Below are 16,636 nucleotides of genomic sequence, written 5' to 3'. Positions count from 1 at the left end.
GGTACTGCTATACGATACTACTATACGGTACTACTATACGATACTACTATATGGTACTGCTATACGGTACTACTATACGGTACTACTATACGGTACTGCTATACGATACTACTATACGGTACTACTGTACGATACTACTATATGGTACTGCTATACGGTACTACTATACGATACTACTATATGGTACTGCTATACGGTACTACTATACGGTACTATTATACGGTACTGCTATACGATACTACTATACGGTACTACTGTACGATACTACTATACGGTACTGCTATACGGTACTACTATACGGTACTGCTATACGGTACTACTATACGATACTACTATATGGTACTACTATACGGTACTACTATACGGTACTACTATACGGTACTACTATACGGTACTACTATACGATACTACTATACGATACTACTATACAGTACTACTATACGGTATATGTCCGACCAACAACAAATCCATTATCATCGTCAATGGAAGTAAGTATACTAAGTTACCTAATTGATGCTATTTGATACAGACGTCTTCCTCAGGGTTGTCTTCCTTAACATGCATCTTAAGTTGAGAGCACTAGCCCAAGCCCAAATTAATTAAGTGTGTATCATATAGTGTCGTTCCTTCGCGGCCTTGGATTGCGCTTCTATTTCTTACATGTGTGTGTGTGTGTGTGTGTGTGTGTGTGTGTGTGTGTGTGTGTGTGTGTGTGTGTGTGTGTGTGTGTGTGTGTGTGTGTGTGTGTGTGTGTGTGTGTGTGTGTGTGTGTTATGCGCAAAGCGTGGTCCGTGGATATGGAGTTTGTATTAAGGTTAGGTATGCATGGTTTGTATTAGCGATCCATGGTTTGTATGTACAGGCAATGGCTTTGCGCACAACATCTAGATAGATCGACCAGCTACAGGTCTTTGCAAACCTTGTGATGTTAAGAAATTAAATAAATAAATACATACATACATACATTTTTTGTTACAAGAGCCCCTAAGACCCAGGTTAGATACTGCAGACACTAAGCACTTGCTACAATACTTTACAATCTCAGTCACTATATGCCACTATGTACTTCAACTTGCTGCTTGGACAGAACTGACACTCCAATTGTATGTTAGTTCCTTGCCCAAGGGAACTTATTTATGTGGCCCTCCCGCACTTGAACTCTGACCTAAAGGTCCCGGATGTTGTCAATCTCCAACTGCACACTCTAACCAATTGAACTACATACATACATACATACATACATACATACATAATAAATAAATAAACAAGCTAAAATAAATAAATAGATAAATAAACAAACAAGTAAATAAATAAACAAACAAACAAACAAAAATAAACAAATAAATAAATAAACAAGTAAACAAACAAATAAATAAGTAAATAAATAAATATTATATATCGTAACCTTCAAATGGCATGACAAGAGATGGGCTCGCATTTCTCGCCAACTATGGCATAAAACAGTTCCAATAATTTTTTGTGGCATAGGTCTCAACTCCTACTTCTGCGACTCGTACTGGTTGGTGAAGACATCCACACCAGAACAACTATTCGGGTAAAAAGCTATGCACAATGTGATATGATGCAGCGTAGCTAGCACACGTTCCATGCACGGTCTTGTAGGCTAGGCAGTTGCCGACAGCAGCAACTACAACACCAGGAACGGAAACAGGAACAACAACAATCACACGCTCTTCGCATCACCTAATTGGATCTTTTGTTCAAAGAGATCAGCTTCACGATTGGCAAGATAGAGAGTATGAAGAAAGTCTTCGAGTTGATCAAGCGAGGGTAAATGCATTGCAAGTATACTGAAAATCGTAGTGTGCAAATATATCGCTGCATCTCTATGGAAGCAGAGATTCTAAGACAACAGTGACGGGCTCGAGAGGAAGACTTCTTTTCATCATCTATAAGACAGGTAGAGACTCTATGCTGGTATTTACAAGTCTGCTTGAAAACTGTTGTAACTATTAATTTTGTCTGCAGCGTGTCTCTGTTTTGCGGCCGTGGCTAAAGTCTGTTCGAAAATTGGAGAGGACGTGGGAAAAAACGGGATATCCCTAGCACGTAGCTCTAGCGAGCTGATACTTACACCAATCGAAAGCTTGTGTTAAGGCGATTTCAGATTAGTTGCTTTCAAAGCAGATTGGCTGTTCTGTACAATAGAATTAAACAAAGTATGCGCGGCATTAATTAGTCTGTTCTAAACGTGCTATTTGCACCAGTTGTGCCAGGTATTTGCACCAGTTGTGCACAGGTGTTCAATTAATTCAAAGACACCGCTAGTAGCAACCGCTAATTCTATTACGTTAATCACCGTCATCGGAGCACTCGCTGACAAAAACTTCTTCGCTATCGGAAGAGTCGTCTTCTCCGCGTTTCAATTCGATGACTACACGTTCAACGGCTTCTTCTACGACTCCATCAGCAACCCTGTAATGGTCCTCAACTTTGTGGATGACTTGCTCTACGCAACTTCTCCACCTCTCAGCTGTCACGTTCGATATTCCTCCTTCTGCAAGTTTTTCGATTCCTGCCATGGTGAAGTCTTTGTTGTGAGAGGCTGCGTAGCCTTTACTCTGTGCCCAGACTAACTCAATCGGGTTTAGCTCGCAATGATCGACTGGCAGTCGGAGCACATCGTGGCCATGACCTGCGGCAATTTCATTGGTAACGTAACGTACAGTAGGATTACTACGCTTTATCATCATAAACAACTCTGCCTTTAGCATCTTTAGCATTAATTTTCTTGTCGTAGGCGATGTTGTGGTCGTCCAGATATTGCGTCATTGCCTTCTTGGTGCTACTTTTTGTCGACACCTTTTCCACAACGCTGTTGTGGTACTTGGCGTTGTTTACGACTATCACCGAATTCTCTGGCAAGTTTGGAAGTAGTTTTTCTGTGAGCCATTGCATAAAGTGCGTAGTGTTCACTTCTTTGTGATAGTCTCCAGTGCCCTTCTTGCCTCTCAAGACCAGTTTGGCATGGGGAATCCAACCTTCTTCCCAGCCAGCGTGCAGAATAATGAGCCTTCCCCCTTTCCCTGAAGGAACTCGAAAACCACCCTTTCCGTCATAATCTATCCAATATCGTTCCACAGTATGGTGAGCATTCAAGCATGTTTCATCTAGGTAGATGATGGGCCTTTTCTGCTCACGATATTGTTTACTTTGTCTCAGATACTGGATACGAGCTGCTATTATCCTGTGTTGTTCGTAAAGGGCAGCCTTTTTGTTCCTCGTTTTGTATCTAGAGCCCATCTTACTGACGGTGGTGTAAAGGGTATGACTTCCAAAAGGGTAGTCGACATCTTTCAAGGCAAGCAGCAACTTATCCATGCTTGGTAGTTCTCCACTTGTGTAAAATCTGTGGATACAGCGACGAATAACTCCTTCCAAGAAGTTGTCAGTATCTTGCTGAGCTGGACCACTGCCTAGCTTTCTACCTTTTTTCTCTGGATTGTGGACACTTCCATGGATTCTCGTCTCTTTTTCAACGCGCCAAACAGTTGATTTATGCACCTGCAAGGCTGCTGCTGTTCTATTGGTGACATTTTCTAACAAGATTGGTCCACCTTCAGCTTTCTCTCGTTCAAAGAATGAACGGACGTTGCTTATCATTAATTTATGAGAACTTCTGAAAGTGTTTTGTCTTCTTTTTCTTTGTGAAAGGTCTTGTTCGGTGTCGGATGAAACGTTGACTTCGGCTAGCTTTGCAACCACCAAAGATGAAGACTCAGACATAATGTACGTTGAACTACACTGAAGAATACGGTGAAAATAGCTAGATGTAGCGAGGAACTGACGTCTAGAGTAGGCAGCCCACAGAAAACCCACGCAAATCCACACAGCCCTTTCAGTTGCAGAGCTGTATAGTACAAGAATAGGTATAGTGTTGCGTAAATAAACCGTTTAGCAATTGCGGTCATGCATGGTTCCTCCTTTTGTTCTTATCATAAAACCAAAATTCCCACGTCCTCTCCAATTTTCGAGCAGACTGTTTTAGCTACTACGTGCCAAGCGTTTATACTCCCGGACTCCCAGTCGTCTCAACTTGGCTCTACTATCAGGTTTAGACTACCTAAAGGTAGTTCTCACAATCAAACATTTAGATCTGCTACTCCGCTTAATGTAAGATTTCTAGTATCAACTAAAGTTAGTAATTTTCGTCTGTCTTATTACATTATTGCTTTCGTATAGGTGCTGTACATGTATGCTGGTACGTACTATTCCAGACAGTTTCGATCCCGAAGCTGTACGACTTCTGAACACCTCTTTTTTCCTCCAGCAGTACTTCTTCCCAATCTCACCAACACCTTGGAAAATTGCAGACCAGCTCCTTCGCTAATGTTTTAATTGAAATCTAGTATGACTGAATTACAGACTATTTGTATACTTCTGACAATATAAATTAAACTTGTTTACATGTACAGGAACTTGAATCTCAGGAGCAATGTCTTCTTGATTACTCCACAACTGCAGGGTTTCCCGTAACTACGACTAGGCCAAGACTAACATTTGAAGTTGAACCGCAGCATTCTCCACCTCTAGTTACTATTGCAGTCGCCTCAAACATCACAAGTTGTTCTGGAAGTCCAAACCATATTCCAGACAGTGATGATGAAACGATGGATGTCATTTCTCTCAGTTCTACAGTACGCCTCCTTCTGCCAGTTCGCCAGGCGCGAATTCATTGTACCAACCTTTAATACCCGATATCCAGTAAGCCTGTCATGTGTACTAGCAGCTTTACTTTATCTGTTAATTTAATTTATATATGTATTCTCTTTTAGCGATAAAGTAACCAATTCTGAAACAAAACCAGAGGCGTGGATTGAGGTTAGTCGATCAGTTTTGGTAGAAGATATTATTCGTCGTTTCAAGATGTCCCCGATGTTACCAGCAAGCGTGTTAACGTCACCGTTAGTGGAGTGTCAGCAGTGGATGTAGACGGAGTTTTCCGAAATGTACTGACGGCGTTCTGGGATGAGGTAATGGATAGGAAGTTTGACGGAGAGATGAAGAGAGTTGCCGTGGTTGATCCCAATACCACAGAAGAAGAATTTGTTGCAATCGGGCGCATTCTGGCTTCAGGTCTTAAGCAGGTTGGGTTGTTTCCACTAAAGTTTTGTAGGGCAACGGTAGTATCGGGGACTCATCGGAGAAAAAGTAACAGATGACTGCCTAGTTACATCTTTTTTCAACTTTAATTGTCGGAAACTGAAAAATAACTTATTCGACAGGCAGCAAGGATGGATGTTCTGGACGATGGCACTCAAGAAGAACCTATTGATTTATTTAGTCAGTTTGGCGTAAAGCAACTGCCCACAGCTGCAAATCTTTGCGACATTGTGCGACAAGTCGCTCACTCTGAACTGTTGGCAAAGCCAGCCTTTGTCATGGAAGCAATAAAGAACGGCGCGGCCTCTTGCCTACCATCGACTAGATGATACGAGGAAAAATTGGCAGAACTTACACCATCTGCAAGAAAGGTGGCCGCTATGATAGCATAGCCAGATGCTATGTCTGCTAGTCAGCAGGCTGTATATAGCTTCCTGCTCAGGTACGTCCGGAGCCTGAATGCAGAGATGCTCAGACGCTTTTTGCGCTTTTCAACTGGGAGCAGTGTTGTGACGGTCGATATGATGAAGGTCGATTTCAATGTATTGACCGGACTCTCTCGCCGCATCACATCACACACATGCAATCCATGCTTGCACTTACTCACTATATACTCAAGTTACACCGATTTTCGCGCAGAGTTTAACGGCATACCGACCGGAAATCAGGGGACAATGGACTTCGTGTAGAGAACATTTGCGAGTAACTGCTTACGTTGCCAGATCTTAAACGTTCATTACGTATGTAGTGTAGTTGGCTATCTCAAACGTTGTTGTGTAGATTGTTACTTGATTGTATTTGATGACGACTTAATAAATGAATGAATGAATCTTGATTTCACTTTGTACATATTAGAAAATAATCGTAACTTAAGCGGACTATCTAAGCAACTCTTGTGTATACGTATTCATGTACATCTGGTCACTGAAGAGTTGCAAGTGCATCTAGATAAATATCAACCCCCAGCAATCACTATCATGGAGTGAATTTACGCGACTTTGAAGTTCTTCTAGCGTCTCGTCTGTCAATTGTATTGAACTTGGCGGAACTATGACCGAGCTGCTTTCTGGATCCTCAACCCGAGTGGGTCTTTCCAAGTCAATACCATACCGCAATATTTCTTCCGCTGATAATTAATATCGCGTCTTCTGCTGTTCTTCCACTACAGAACTCATTTAGATAGAACATCTATACGTAGAAATAGCGAATTATGGCACAAGTGATGCACCATATTTGTGTGCATGGTTTCAGCTCATACACAGTAGCTGTGTATGTCGATTGTTGCTCAAGCACATACATGCAGCTCCCTCTATGTGACATTGTCTGGATACATTATAAAGCCGTAATGTGTGTGTGTGTGTGTGTGTGTGTGTGTGCGTGCGTGCGTGCGTGCGTGCGTGCGTGTGTGTGCATACAACGATAAATTGAACAAGTAATCTAATCTGGACATGCGGAAAACGGGATGGTGTGCTAGTACTGTCTATGTCAGAATAAGTTATAAGATGAGTTTCATGAACAAAATAGGCAACACGAACGGTTTCAATGATGTTTGTGTAAACGAATAATATTGACAGCAAGCATCCACACCTAAAGCACACCCAAGCCTTGCATCATGTATCATGCCTGAAATTTGATCTACAAAACGGGACTGGAGATCTTGAAAATATACAAAAACACTAACCTCTCTAGATTATGCTATTATCTTACAGTTAATATATATATACTAATATTGATAACTGCACACGAAAAAACTACATACACTGTACAATATATTTATGAAAGACGATCAATAACATTTAATTTATAATTTGCAGTTTATGTCTGCACCTAAGTGGGAACTGTGCCTAATTTGGGTACAAGAGAAAATATATTATTAATTTATTTTTATTAATATCAATAATTATTGTCTTTTATAAATATATTAATTATATTTAATAATATCAATAATCATAAATTAAATTAAATTTGTATTGTTAATATCAATAATTATAAATTAAATGTTATCAAATTTTTTTCATAGTCGCGGGGCAACACATTGGCAAAGATTTTCTCCTTTTATCAGTATAGGGAATTCTATTGCAACCATTGCGATAAAACTGATTAGTTAATATCCGAATAATTTATATATTTGTGCTCAACATCAACCGTCTAGCTACTTTGCGTATCTGAATCCAATCACTTTATCTTAACCATTTTGTTCACCAACAGCAAGTATAGTTTGCTAAGTCTGAAGACTTACGTCATACGCATACATCCCTTAGTACCGATTGCAATGATCAGTATAACTATGTCTCTGCTAATGATGAATGATGACGACTGGAGTTAGGATAGTTGTTGCAATGGGGACCGTCTTCATGAGAAACACGATTGCGATGACGATGGTGATCCCTTTGATCGCTTGTTGCCGGTGTCGACGACAATGCGGAGCTCGAAGGAAGAACGGATGGCGGAGACGGCGTGAACATCAGCAATGGTGGTGGCAGTGGCTTTGGAGACGAGAGACTCGATCCAGAGTGTAATAATGATGACAATGATAATATAGGTGACAAAGACACCGACGACACTTTCACGTATGGATCAATCAAAGACGCTAAAAATCAAAAAAATTAAAATTGCGCAGATTACCGTGTATATATATATATATATATATATATTTTAAAAAATTTAAAAATGGAAAATTTTTATTCGTTAATTATTGTAGATTCCTTTAAAAAATTTAATTTTTTATATATATTTTCTTGAATAGTTACTCATGAATCATGCAGATCAGTTTGAAAATAGTGACCCATGCATATGTCTTGATGTCAGAGACAGTGACATTACGCATGCGCATTTCCAGTCTACGCGTCCAAGAGCAATGTCCATAGAGAGAAGGAGATATTTTTCGATTGCCGAAAAAATCGAGGAAACTCCGACATCATTGATGCAAAACACAAGGCCAAACCTATAGTTCTGCATGCATGCCAGTGGCTCTAGAGAATTGCGACAAACTGAAGTAGGACGCCAAGCGCAGAACTGGAGGAAAACGGAAACGATGAATTGAGCGGTTAACTTCACAGTTTTGCATGCATGCGTCAAGAGTGTGTTCCTCTAATACTTGCATAGCTCTTCACTTCAACTTGAACCATGCATGCATGATGGCAGACATTGAAAAAATAGTAAACCATGCTCGATTAGTAGCCCTGCCTAAATACATACATATACATACATACATACATACATACATACATATATATATGTATGTATGTATGTATGTATGTATGTATGTATGTATATATGTATGTGTGTATGTATGTATGTATATAGTAACCCTGCTTAGATACATAGTAACCCGTGGTTTGGATCAGTTTGAAAAATAGTACCCCACAAGTTACTATTTGAGAAAATACGGTATAACACGTGACTCTAGCTGTACAGGAAATCTAAAGAAAGTGTCTGTACAACTTACTGGCATCTGCTCGGTCTGACGTCAGTTCGTTTCCAGAATCCTGCTCACAGTTATTCAAATTTAAAGACACTTTTTATACAAAGTCTTTAGACGCACGGCTTGTTAATAACTATATACCTCTTCTGTGATCCATCTAACGTAGAGCGCGTACGAAGTGTTTGGCTTTAGTACGTACGCTTGATTGACACCATCGTGTTTAGTGCCAGGCGACGTCAATATTTTCAACGACGGAACTCCAGCCTGTAGCTCAGCAATCACGACCCGAACAGACCTAGAGGACAGAACAAGCGTTTATTAATAATTCGCCGTGCAACCGACACACACACACACACACACACACACACACACACACACACACACGCGCGCGCGCACGCACACGCACACACACACACACACACACACAAAGGGACACACACACACACACACACACACACACACACACACACACACACACACACACACACACACACACACACACACACACACACACACACACATACTTGAAGTGACCATTCGTATTGTTAGGAGCTCGAAAATTAAAGACAATTGAATGTTTTTCTTTTGTCTCGTTGACGGCGACGACACGTGGTTTTTCTGGAAATGGGTCAAAACGATTTTACTTCTTTGCTTCAAGCAATATGGTGGCACTGATAAGTTACCTCCACCTTTTTTTGTTCGAGCTCTTAGGTGGCAAGGGGGTCCTTGCAAAGTTTTTGTGTTGTTTGTGACGGCGGATATTGTTATATTGTACGTTGTGTATGGAAGTAAACCCGTTGCTTTGATTTTGTGATTCTTTGTTTTCAAAACTTTCTCCGTCGATTTTCCATTGAGTGAGTTGGTGACCTGTGTGATACACACAGTGTGAATTCGTTAATTTTTTGTTTCTACATCCAAAATGCACAGACAGACAGACAGACAGACAGACAGACAGACAGACAGACAGACAGACAGACAGACAGACAGGCAGACAGACAGACAAACAGACGGAGAGACAGACAGACAGATACACTGATACACAGACAGACACACAGACAGACAGAAAGATATGCAGACAAACACACTGACAGACAACAGACAGACAGACAGACACACAAGCACACACACACACACACACACACAGACAGACAGACAGACAGACAGACAGACAGACAGACAGACAGACAGACAGACAGACAGACAGACAGATATGCCAGGCAGACAGACAAACAGACAGACTGATAGACAGATAACAGACAGGCAGGCTGACAGACAGACAGACGGATAGATAGACAAATACACAGACAGGCAGACAGAAAGACAGACAGACAGACAGACAGACAGACAGACAGACAGACAGACACACACACACACACACACACACACACACACACACACACACACACACACACACACACACACAACACACACACACACACAGAGATACATAGACAGACAGACAGACAGATACACAGACAGCCAGTCAGATATATGCCTGACAGACAGACAGGCGGACAGATTTACAGATACACAGACAGGCAGAGAGAGAGAGACAGACAGACAGACAGATGCACAGACAGAAAGTCAGGTATATGCCAGGCAGATAGACAGATACACAGACAGGCAAACAGATAGACAGATAAAAAAATATACAGATAGACAGGCATACATCATATAGACAGACAGACACACAGACAGACAGAAAAGCACACACACACACACACACACACACACACACACACACACACACACACACACACACACACACACACACACACACACACACACACACACACACACACACACACACACACACACACACACACACACACACACAGCATACATACCATAACGTGGTAGTAAACTACATTAAAGTCAAACGGAAAAGGAGGACTCCACGACGTACGAATGGACGTCGTTCTTCTCTTAACGACAGAACAGTTGGACGGAACAGTTGGCACTGAGAACAAACAAAAATCACAACATAAATACTCTCTTCACAACACCAGCTCCTACTTTCATCAGTGGATCGGAATACCGTCGACGTCTCATTGCTCTCCAATTCTAATCTGTTGTAGACATTAACTGCACTTACTGAAATTTTATACCAAGTGTATGGTGAGAGATTGGTTAGCTGTGTTGTACGCGTGCCGTTGCTGATGCGATGTTTACGAATGATTCTCCAACCGTAGTTATCTGCGGTCGTTAAAGCTTCCGGGTTCTTCTTCTCGTAGAGAGTCAGTTTGTAATATTGAATGTCTCCGTTCGTCTGATTTGGTGCTTTCCAATGGATTAAAGCGGAACGAGAGAGTACAGTTGTAAGCTGAGGTGCACCCGGACGGGAAGGAGCTGCAAATAAATTAATAAATAAATAAATTAATAAATTAATATAATATTAAAATATTAAATTAGTAAATTAATAAATTGAATAAATTACTAAATTAAATAAATTAATAAATTAAATAAATTAATAAATTAAATAAATTAATAAATTACATAAATTAATAAATTTAATAAATTAATAAATTATTAAAATATTAAAATATTTAATTAAATTAATAAATTTATAAATTTATAAAATAAATTATAAATTAATAAATTAATAAAAAAATTAATAAATCAATAAGTTAATAAATCAATAAATTATTAAAATATTAAATTAGTAAATTAATAAATTAATAAAATATTGTAAAAATAATTGATATTAATAAATATTTATTTACCTGTCTGATCTGTAACGAAAGTCACTCTTGCGTTAGGATCACTCCACAAGATGTTTGAATTTGAATTTGTGGCTAAAGTGCCAGCACGAACCTCGATGACATATTTGGTGTAGGATTCAAGGCCAGAAATGGTAGCCGAGAGATCTGGGCCCGTTCTGTCGACCAGTAGGATGCGGCTGATAGTCGAGCCATCAGACGGTATCAACGACACGTTGTATTGAACGATCTCTCCGTACACATTCTTCGGCGTCGACCACGTGATCAAAACCGACTGAGAAGTGACGTTAAAATAATAAACATTTTGAGGAGGTGACGAAGCTAAAAATAAAGTTTTATTATTTGTGGTCATGTGGTAGGCAGTAAGCGAAGCGAGTCGGTCGGTCGATCGATCGGTCGGTCGTACGTCACGTGACCGTCTTCACTATTACAGTACACCCTACCGTTTCACGCTTCAGGTAATAGATGCAATAAGTGTTTTTCGAAATAATTTTTACGCTACATAAACAGTGATAAACAAACACAAACACACGCACGCACGCGCGCGCGCGCACACACACACACACACACACACACACACACACACACACACACACACACACACCTTCCTCCAGGGTTGTAAAGTTTATTGGTCCAACTAAGGGACTCATCTGCTCGGAGACTTTACCGTCGTTTCTAGCAGTTGCAGCCCACACGTAGTACGTAGTCGATGGTATCAGTTGCCGCAGTATTACTCGCGTCTCCGACTTCGGCAACACGATATCTCTCTGACCTAGATGTGACGACGCAGTTTCATTTTTAAATACAACGAAAATTTTGTATTCTATGTTGACGTCGTTTGGCGTCGTTTGAGGTGGTGAAGACCAATTGATCGTTGCATCTCTAGACCCAAAGTTTTGAATTTTTAAATCCGTGGGAGCAACAGGAGCTAAAACAGGCAATAACAATTAATTCGAGAAATATATACAATATTTGATATTAATTTTATTTATATACCGTTGCGTTTTGTTTTGAAATCGAGCGTTGCGGGGGGTGTCGACACGTGACGTCGGAAACCAGTGACGATCACTCTGTATCTAGTGAACGGGAGTAAATTCGTAAAAACGGCGGATGTCGTCTTTGTGGTCGTCGACGCAACCGTTGCTCGAATGTCGTTGTGACTAAACAGTTTGACGTTGTAGGATGTGATGGATAGTGATCGATTAGGAGGTGGCTGCCACGTGATGGTGGCCGAATCGTTAGTCACAGTAGAGCGAAGTCTGTGAGGAACACTGTCTTCTACAAAAGAGGCAACAATGTGTATAGAAACGCGCAATATGTGAAGCAAGCAGTTAATTAATTGTGTTGCACTAACCACAGTCCTTCTTAACGCGTGTAGGCTAGAGGCTTAACGCGCGCAGACATAAAGCTTAACGCGCGCAGGCTAGAGGCTAGACTGTAGCCTACGCCCGTTAAGAGGGAGTGTGAAAGAGGCTAAAAAGTGTTGCACGTACTTCCCCCTGTTGTTTGAAACACTGCTGTTAGACTGGGATGACTTTTTAGCAGCTGGAAGTTTTCAATGTTAACAGCTAGTATCCACACACTGTACTGGCCTAGTTGAGAAAGTCCACGTGCTGTGTATGTCGTCGTTGTGCCGTCGATGGTCTCGTTTAGCACGACACTATGACTGTCTTTCACGTGATCACTGAGGTTTCTCTCTGTTATCATAATTTCGTAGTGATCTATCGGTCCGTTGCGATGGGCAGGAGGTCGCCAAGTGAGCACAACCGAATCTGTTTGTATGTCGATAACCTTCAGATGTCGAGGTCGACTCGGTGCTGCACGTTAAGGCAGAAACAGTAATATTACAAAAGAAATTAATTAGGTCGGATAGAGAGGTCACCTGCTTTCAATGTGGTAAACGTTTTCGAATCGCTCGCTTTGCTTAGGATCTCGTCACTGTCGTCGACGGCTTGCACCCAGACTGTGTAGACTGTAAACGGTGTGAGGTTTCGGATGACGGTCTGGGTCGTGCGATGAACTTGACTCATTATGCTGTTGAAGATGTGCGTCTCGTGAGAATAATTGCCCATCGCATGGCTGACTATGTAGTACGCAGTCGCACCGTCAGACGTGACGGGCTCTTGCCAAACGATTTTTGCAGAGACGTCAGTTATGTTGATCACGTGTACGTCAATAGGACGACTCGGTTCTGAACAATACAAACTATTATGATATGTTGGTATCATAAAAATTTCTATACTGTTGATATAAAAATTTTATGATATGTTGATATTATAAACATGTATAATATGTTAATATTATAAACATTTTTAAATTTTATAATATCGTCGATATAAAAATTTTAATAATTTTATGATATGTTGTTATCATAAACATGTATGATATGTTAATATCATAATTTTTTTATAATTTTATGATATCTTTGATATAAAATTTGTAAAAATTTTATGATATGTTGATGTCATAAAAATGTATATGTTGATATCATAAAAAATTAAATTTTATAATATGGTTGATATCATAAAATTTTATGATATGTTGTTATCATAAACATGTATGATATGTTAATATCATAACTGTTTTATAATTTTATGATATCTTTGATATAAAATTTGTAAAAATTTTATATGTTGATGTCATAAAAAGTGTATATGTTGATATCATAAATAATTTAAACTTTATGATATGGTTGATATCACAAAATTTTATGATATGTTGATATAAAAGTTTAATAATTTTATGATAATTTTATAATATGTTGATATTATAAAAATGTATGATATGTTAATATCATAAAAATGGATGATATGGTTGATATCATAAAATTTTAAATAAGAATTGTATACTTGATTGAAGAGTGATGAATGAGTGTTCGACACTCCGATTGCTTCGCAAGTCTTCGGAAGTGTTTTCAGCATTTTGGGGTCTCACGACGGCTGCCACAGTGAGGACGTACTTGGTGTACGGTGTGAGTCCGCTAAGCAAAATTGAAGTGAGATTAGTTGATGCAGATGCCGTTTGGGTTGCCATGTAGTCGATATGATAAGCGATAATGGATCCGTGTGTATACACTATGGGATCCCATTCGACTCTAGCAGACGTTGCTGTTTGAGATGTAACACGAACTCCTGTTGGTGCACGTGGTACTAAGCAAGGCACACAATAGCACATTGCACATGTTAGCCACGACCAGTAATTTTTAACTGAAGCCATTGGAAAACTAAGAAAACTAAATTTTTAAAAACAATCAAAAAATTGAAAAGATTTACAAAATTACAAAAAATTACAAAAAATTAAAAATTTAAATTTTTTAAAAACAATAAAAATAATTAAAAATTTAAATTTAAAAAATAAAATAATTAAAAAAATAATTAAAAATAAAATTTATGCACTTTTATAACTCATCAAAGTTTATTAATATTTATAAAACTATAATAAAATTATATATCTATAGATCAATTATTGATTGATCTACAGCTTACGAACAGTAAAGTTATTGTAATTTTTGTAGATACTTTAAATTAATAAATAGAAATAGATATACACATGAATGTCGGTACTACATTATGTATTCCTTTAAACAACGGATAAATCTGTAATTTTACCAGCATGTGGACACGTGACGAGACCACGCCTATATTTCCGACTAGGCAACCGCCTCACAGCCTCATGCCTCTAGCTACACCCCCGCATATAATAACAATAATAACAAAAATAATTATAATAATATAACATTTAATGTATTTCAAATAAATAATAATAATAATAACAATAATAAGCAAAACTTTGTAGCTTACCTTCCGGGTTCAGTCTAGTTATTACTGATCGACTCAGAGATCCATTACTGCTTGTGCAGTATAAATGATTATATTGTGCTTTTGCTTTGATTTCGTACAGAGTGTATGGGATAAGATTGGTAAGTCGAAGTGATGGTGTTTGCGAGGTTGTCGCTAGGAAACGGGAGTTTTGGTGTGCGACTCGATAGAATGCGGAGTAGCCAGTAATGTGACAATCGTAGTGATCTGTTAAGTTTCCGGATGGACAGAAGAGTGAGATGAGAAGAGAGTGTTCGGTTTTGTTGAGTACCGTTGGTACCTCACATGGCCGACTAACGACTCCTGAAATACAAAAATACAAAAATATCACACATTTATAGGAAATAGCTTAGCTTAGCTTAGCTTAGCTTAGCTTAACTTGTGTGTGTGTGTGTGTGTGTGTGTGTGTGTGTGTGTGTGTGTGTGTGTGTGTGTGTGTGTGTGTGTGTGTGTGTGTGTGTGTGTGTGTGTGTGTGTGTGTGTGTGTGTGTGTGTGTGTGTCTACGCAAGAATGAATACGGAATCTCAGGAGAGACTCAGAGGGTGCACATGTGACAGTTCCAAAACCCGTTACCGTAAACCGCACCAATGTGGGCCCCATTAGTTTCTGCTGCATAAGCACGCCGCAAGATGTGTATAAAATTTTAAAATTATTTAGACCTTTCAGACTCTGAGAAAGGGTGCCAGTACAGGTGCAGTGTCTTTATAACCGCTCTTGGTACCGGACACACACACACACACACACACACACACACACACACACACACACACACACACACACACACACACACGTATAACATCTAGTATCATACAGTATTACCTACCGTACACTTTGATTTGTGAACTTCTCGTGATACTTCCTAGCTTGTTGCCGACAGTGCACTGATATCTGTTCTCATGCTGCCTTTGCACGTATACGATCGTCAGTGTGTCGTCATCCGCCACAATATTGTCTGTCGTCGCCACGTCGCGGCCTTCTGGAAGAACTTGCCATTTGTATATTGAATTAAGATCTGCGGATGCATTGCAGTGAAGATGTAGAGTCTGCCCGACCACAACACGAGCTATCTGTCCAATCTGATAATGCTGCATAGAATTGGTTAGATTGACGGTTGGCACTAATGGCAATGATAGAAACTTTGGTAAACCTAAATAGAATGTCAAAGATACACACGACGACACAAACTCCAAATCAGATGTAGCCTGTTATAAAGATTTATTATAAATGTTGAATATTAGATGTTTAAAATTTTTACATAATGATTGGCAATATATTCAATATATTTTTTAATATATTAAAGTTATCTAAGACAGTACATATAAAGGCACAACACACACACACACACACACACACACACACACACACACACACACACACACACACACACACACACACACACACACACACACACACACACACACACACACACACACACACACACTAAACTGTTGTCATTCACGTACTTCCTCCAATTGTATGAAACGTCTTTACCAAACTAGGGCGACTCCTCAGCAGTTGGGAGTTTCCAACATTACCAGCTATTACCCAC

The 16,636-nt window shown here is 39.5% G+C and overlaps 1 protein-coding gene and 2 long non-coding RNA genes across 3 annotated transcripts; 2 read left to right on the top strand and 1 right to left on the bottom strand.

Moving 5' to 3' along the window:
- Positions 1-1,665: 1,665 nt before the first annotated feature.
- Positions 1,666-2,229, top strand: LOC134186248 (uncharacterized). The gene is made up of 3 exons (XR_009970938.1): positions 1,666-1,791; positions 1,860-1,921; positions 1,990-2,229. It is a non-coding gene; the product is annotated as an uncharacterized LOC134186248 (long non-coding RNA).
- A 1,169-nt stretch (positions 2,230-3,398) lies between these two features.
- LOC134185927 (uncharacterized) lies at positions 3,399-5,520 on the top strand. Its single transcript, XR_009970878.1, has 5 exons — positions 3,399-3,750; positions 4,204-4,222; positions 4,292-4,369; positions 4,437-4,725; positions 4,797-5,520. It is a non-coding gene; the product is annotated as an uncharacterized LOC134185927 (long non-coding RNA).
- A 1,713-nt stretch (positions 5,521-7,233) lies between these two features.
- Positions 7,234-12,408, bottom strand: LOC134186096 (protein sidekick-2-like). Its single transcript, XM_062654014.1, has 10 exons — positions 12,265-12,408; positions 11,873-12,196; positions 11,272-11,589; positions 10,565-10,897; positions 10,396-10,508; positions 9,232-9,415; positions 9,073-9,166; positions 8,690-8,843; positions 8,573-8,612; positions 7,234-7,714 (listed from the first exon to the last, which is right to left on the bottom strand). Exons 2-10 carry the CDS (start codon positions 11,916-11,918, stop codon positions 7,410-7,412), a joined length of 1,587 nt encoding a protein of 528 aa, XP_062509998.1. The 5' UTR covers positions 11,919-12,196; positions 12,265-12,408; the 3' UTR covers positions 7,234-7,409.
- Between the last annotated feature and the right edge of the window lie 4,228 nt (positions 12,409-16,636).

Source organism: Corticium candelabrum, chromosome 10, assembly GCF_963422355.1.
Source record: "Corticium candelabrum chromosome 10, ooCorCand1.1, whole genome shotgun sequence".
Classification (NCBI taxonomy): domain Eukaryota; kingdom Metazoa; phylum Porifera; class Homoscleromorpha; order Homosclerophorida; family Plakinidae; genus Corticium; species Corticium candelabrum.
The sequence above is the reverse complement of the archived record's forward strand: the minus strand, read 5'-3'. Positions and strand labels throughout refer to the sequence as shown.

Coding starts and splice junctions, on each gene's coding strand:
- LOC134186096 (XM_062654014.1), bottom strand. CDS start 11,918: ATGAGTCCCTTAGTTGGACCAATAAACTTTACAACCCTGGAGGAAG. Junction 11,590..11,872: donor CTTTACAACCCTGGAGGAAG/GTGTGTGTGTGT, acceptor CTTTATTTTTAG/CTTCGTCACCTCCTCAAAAT. Junction 8,844..9,072: donor AATACGAATGGTCACTTCAA/GTATGTGTGTGT, acceptor TCTGTCCTCTAG/GTCTGTTCGGGTCGTGATTG.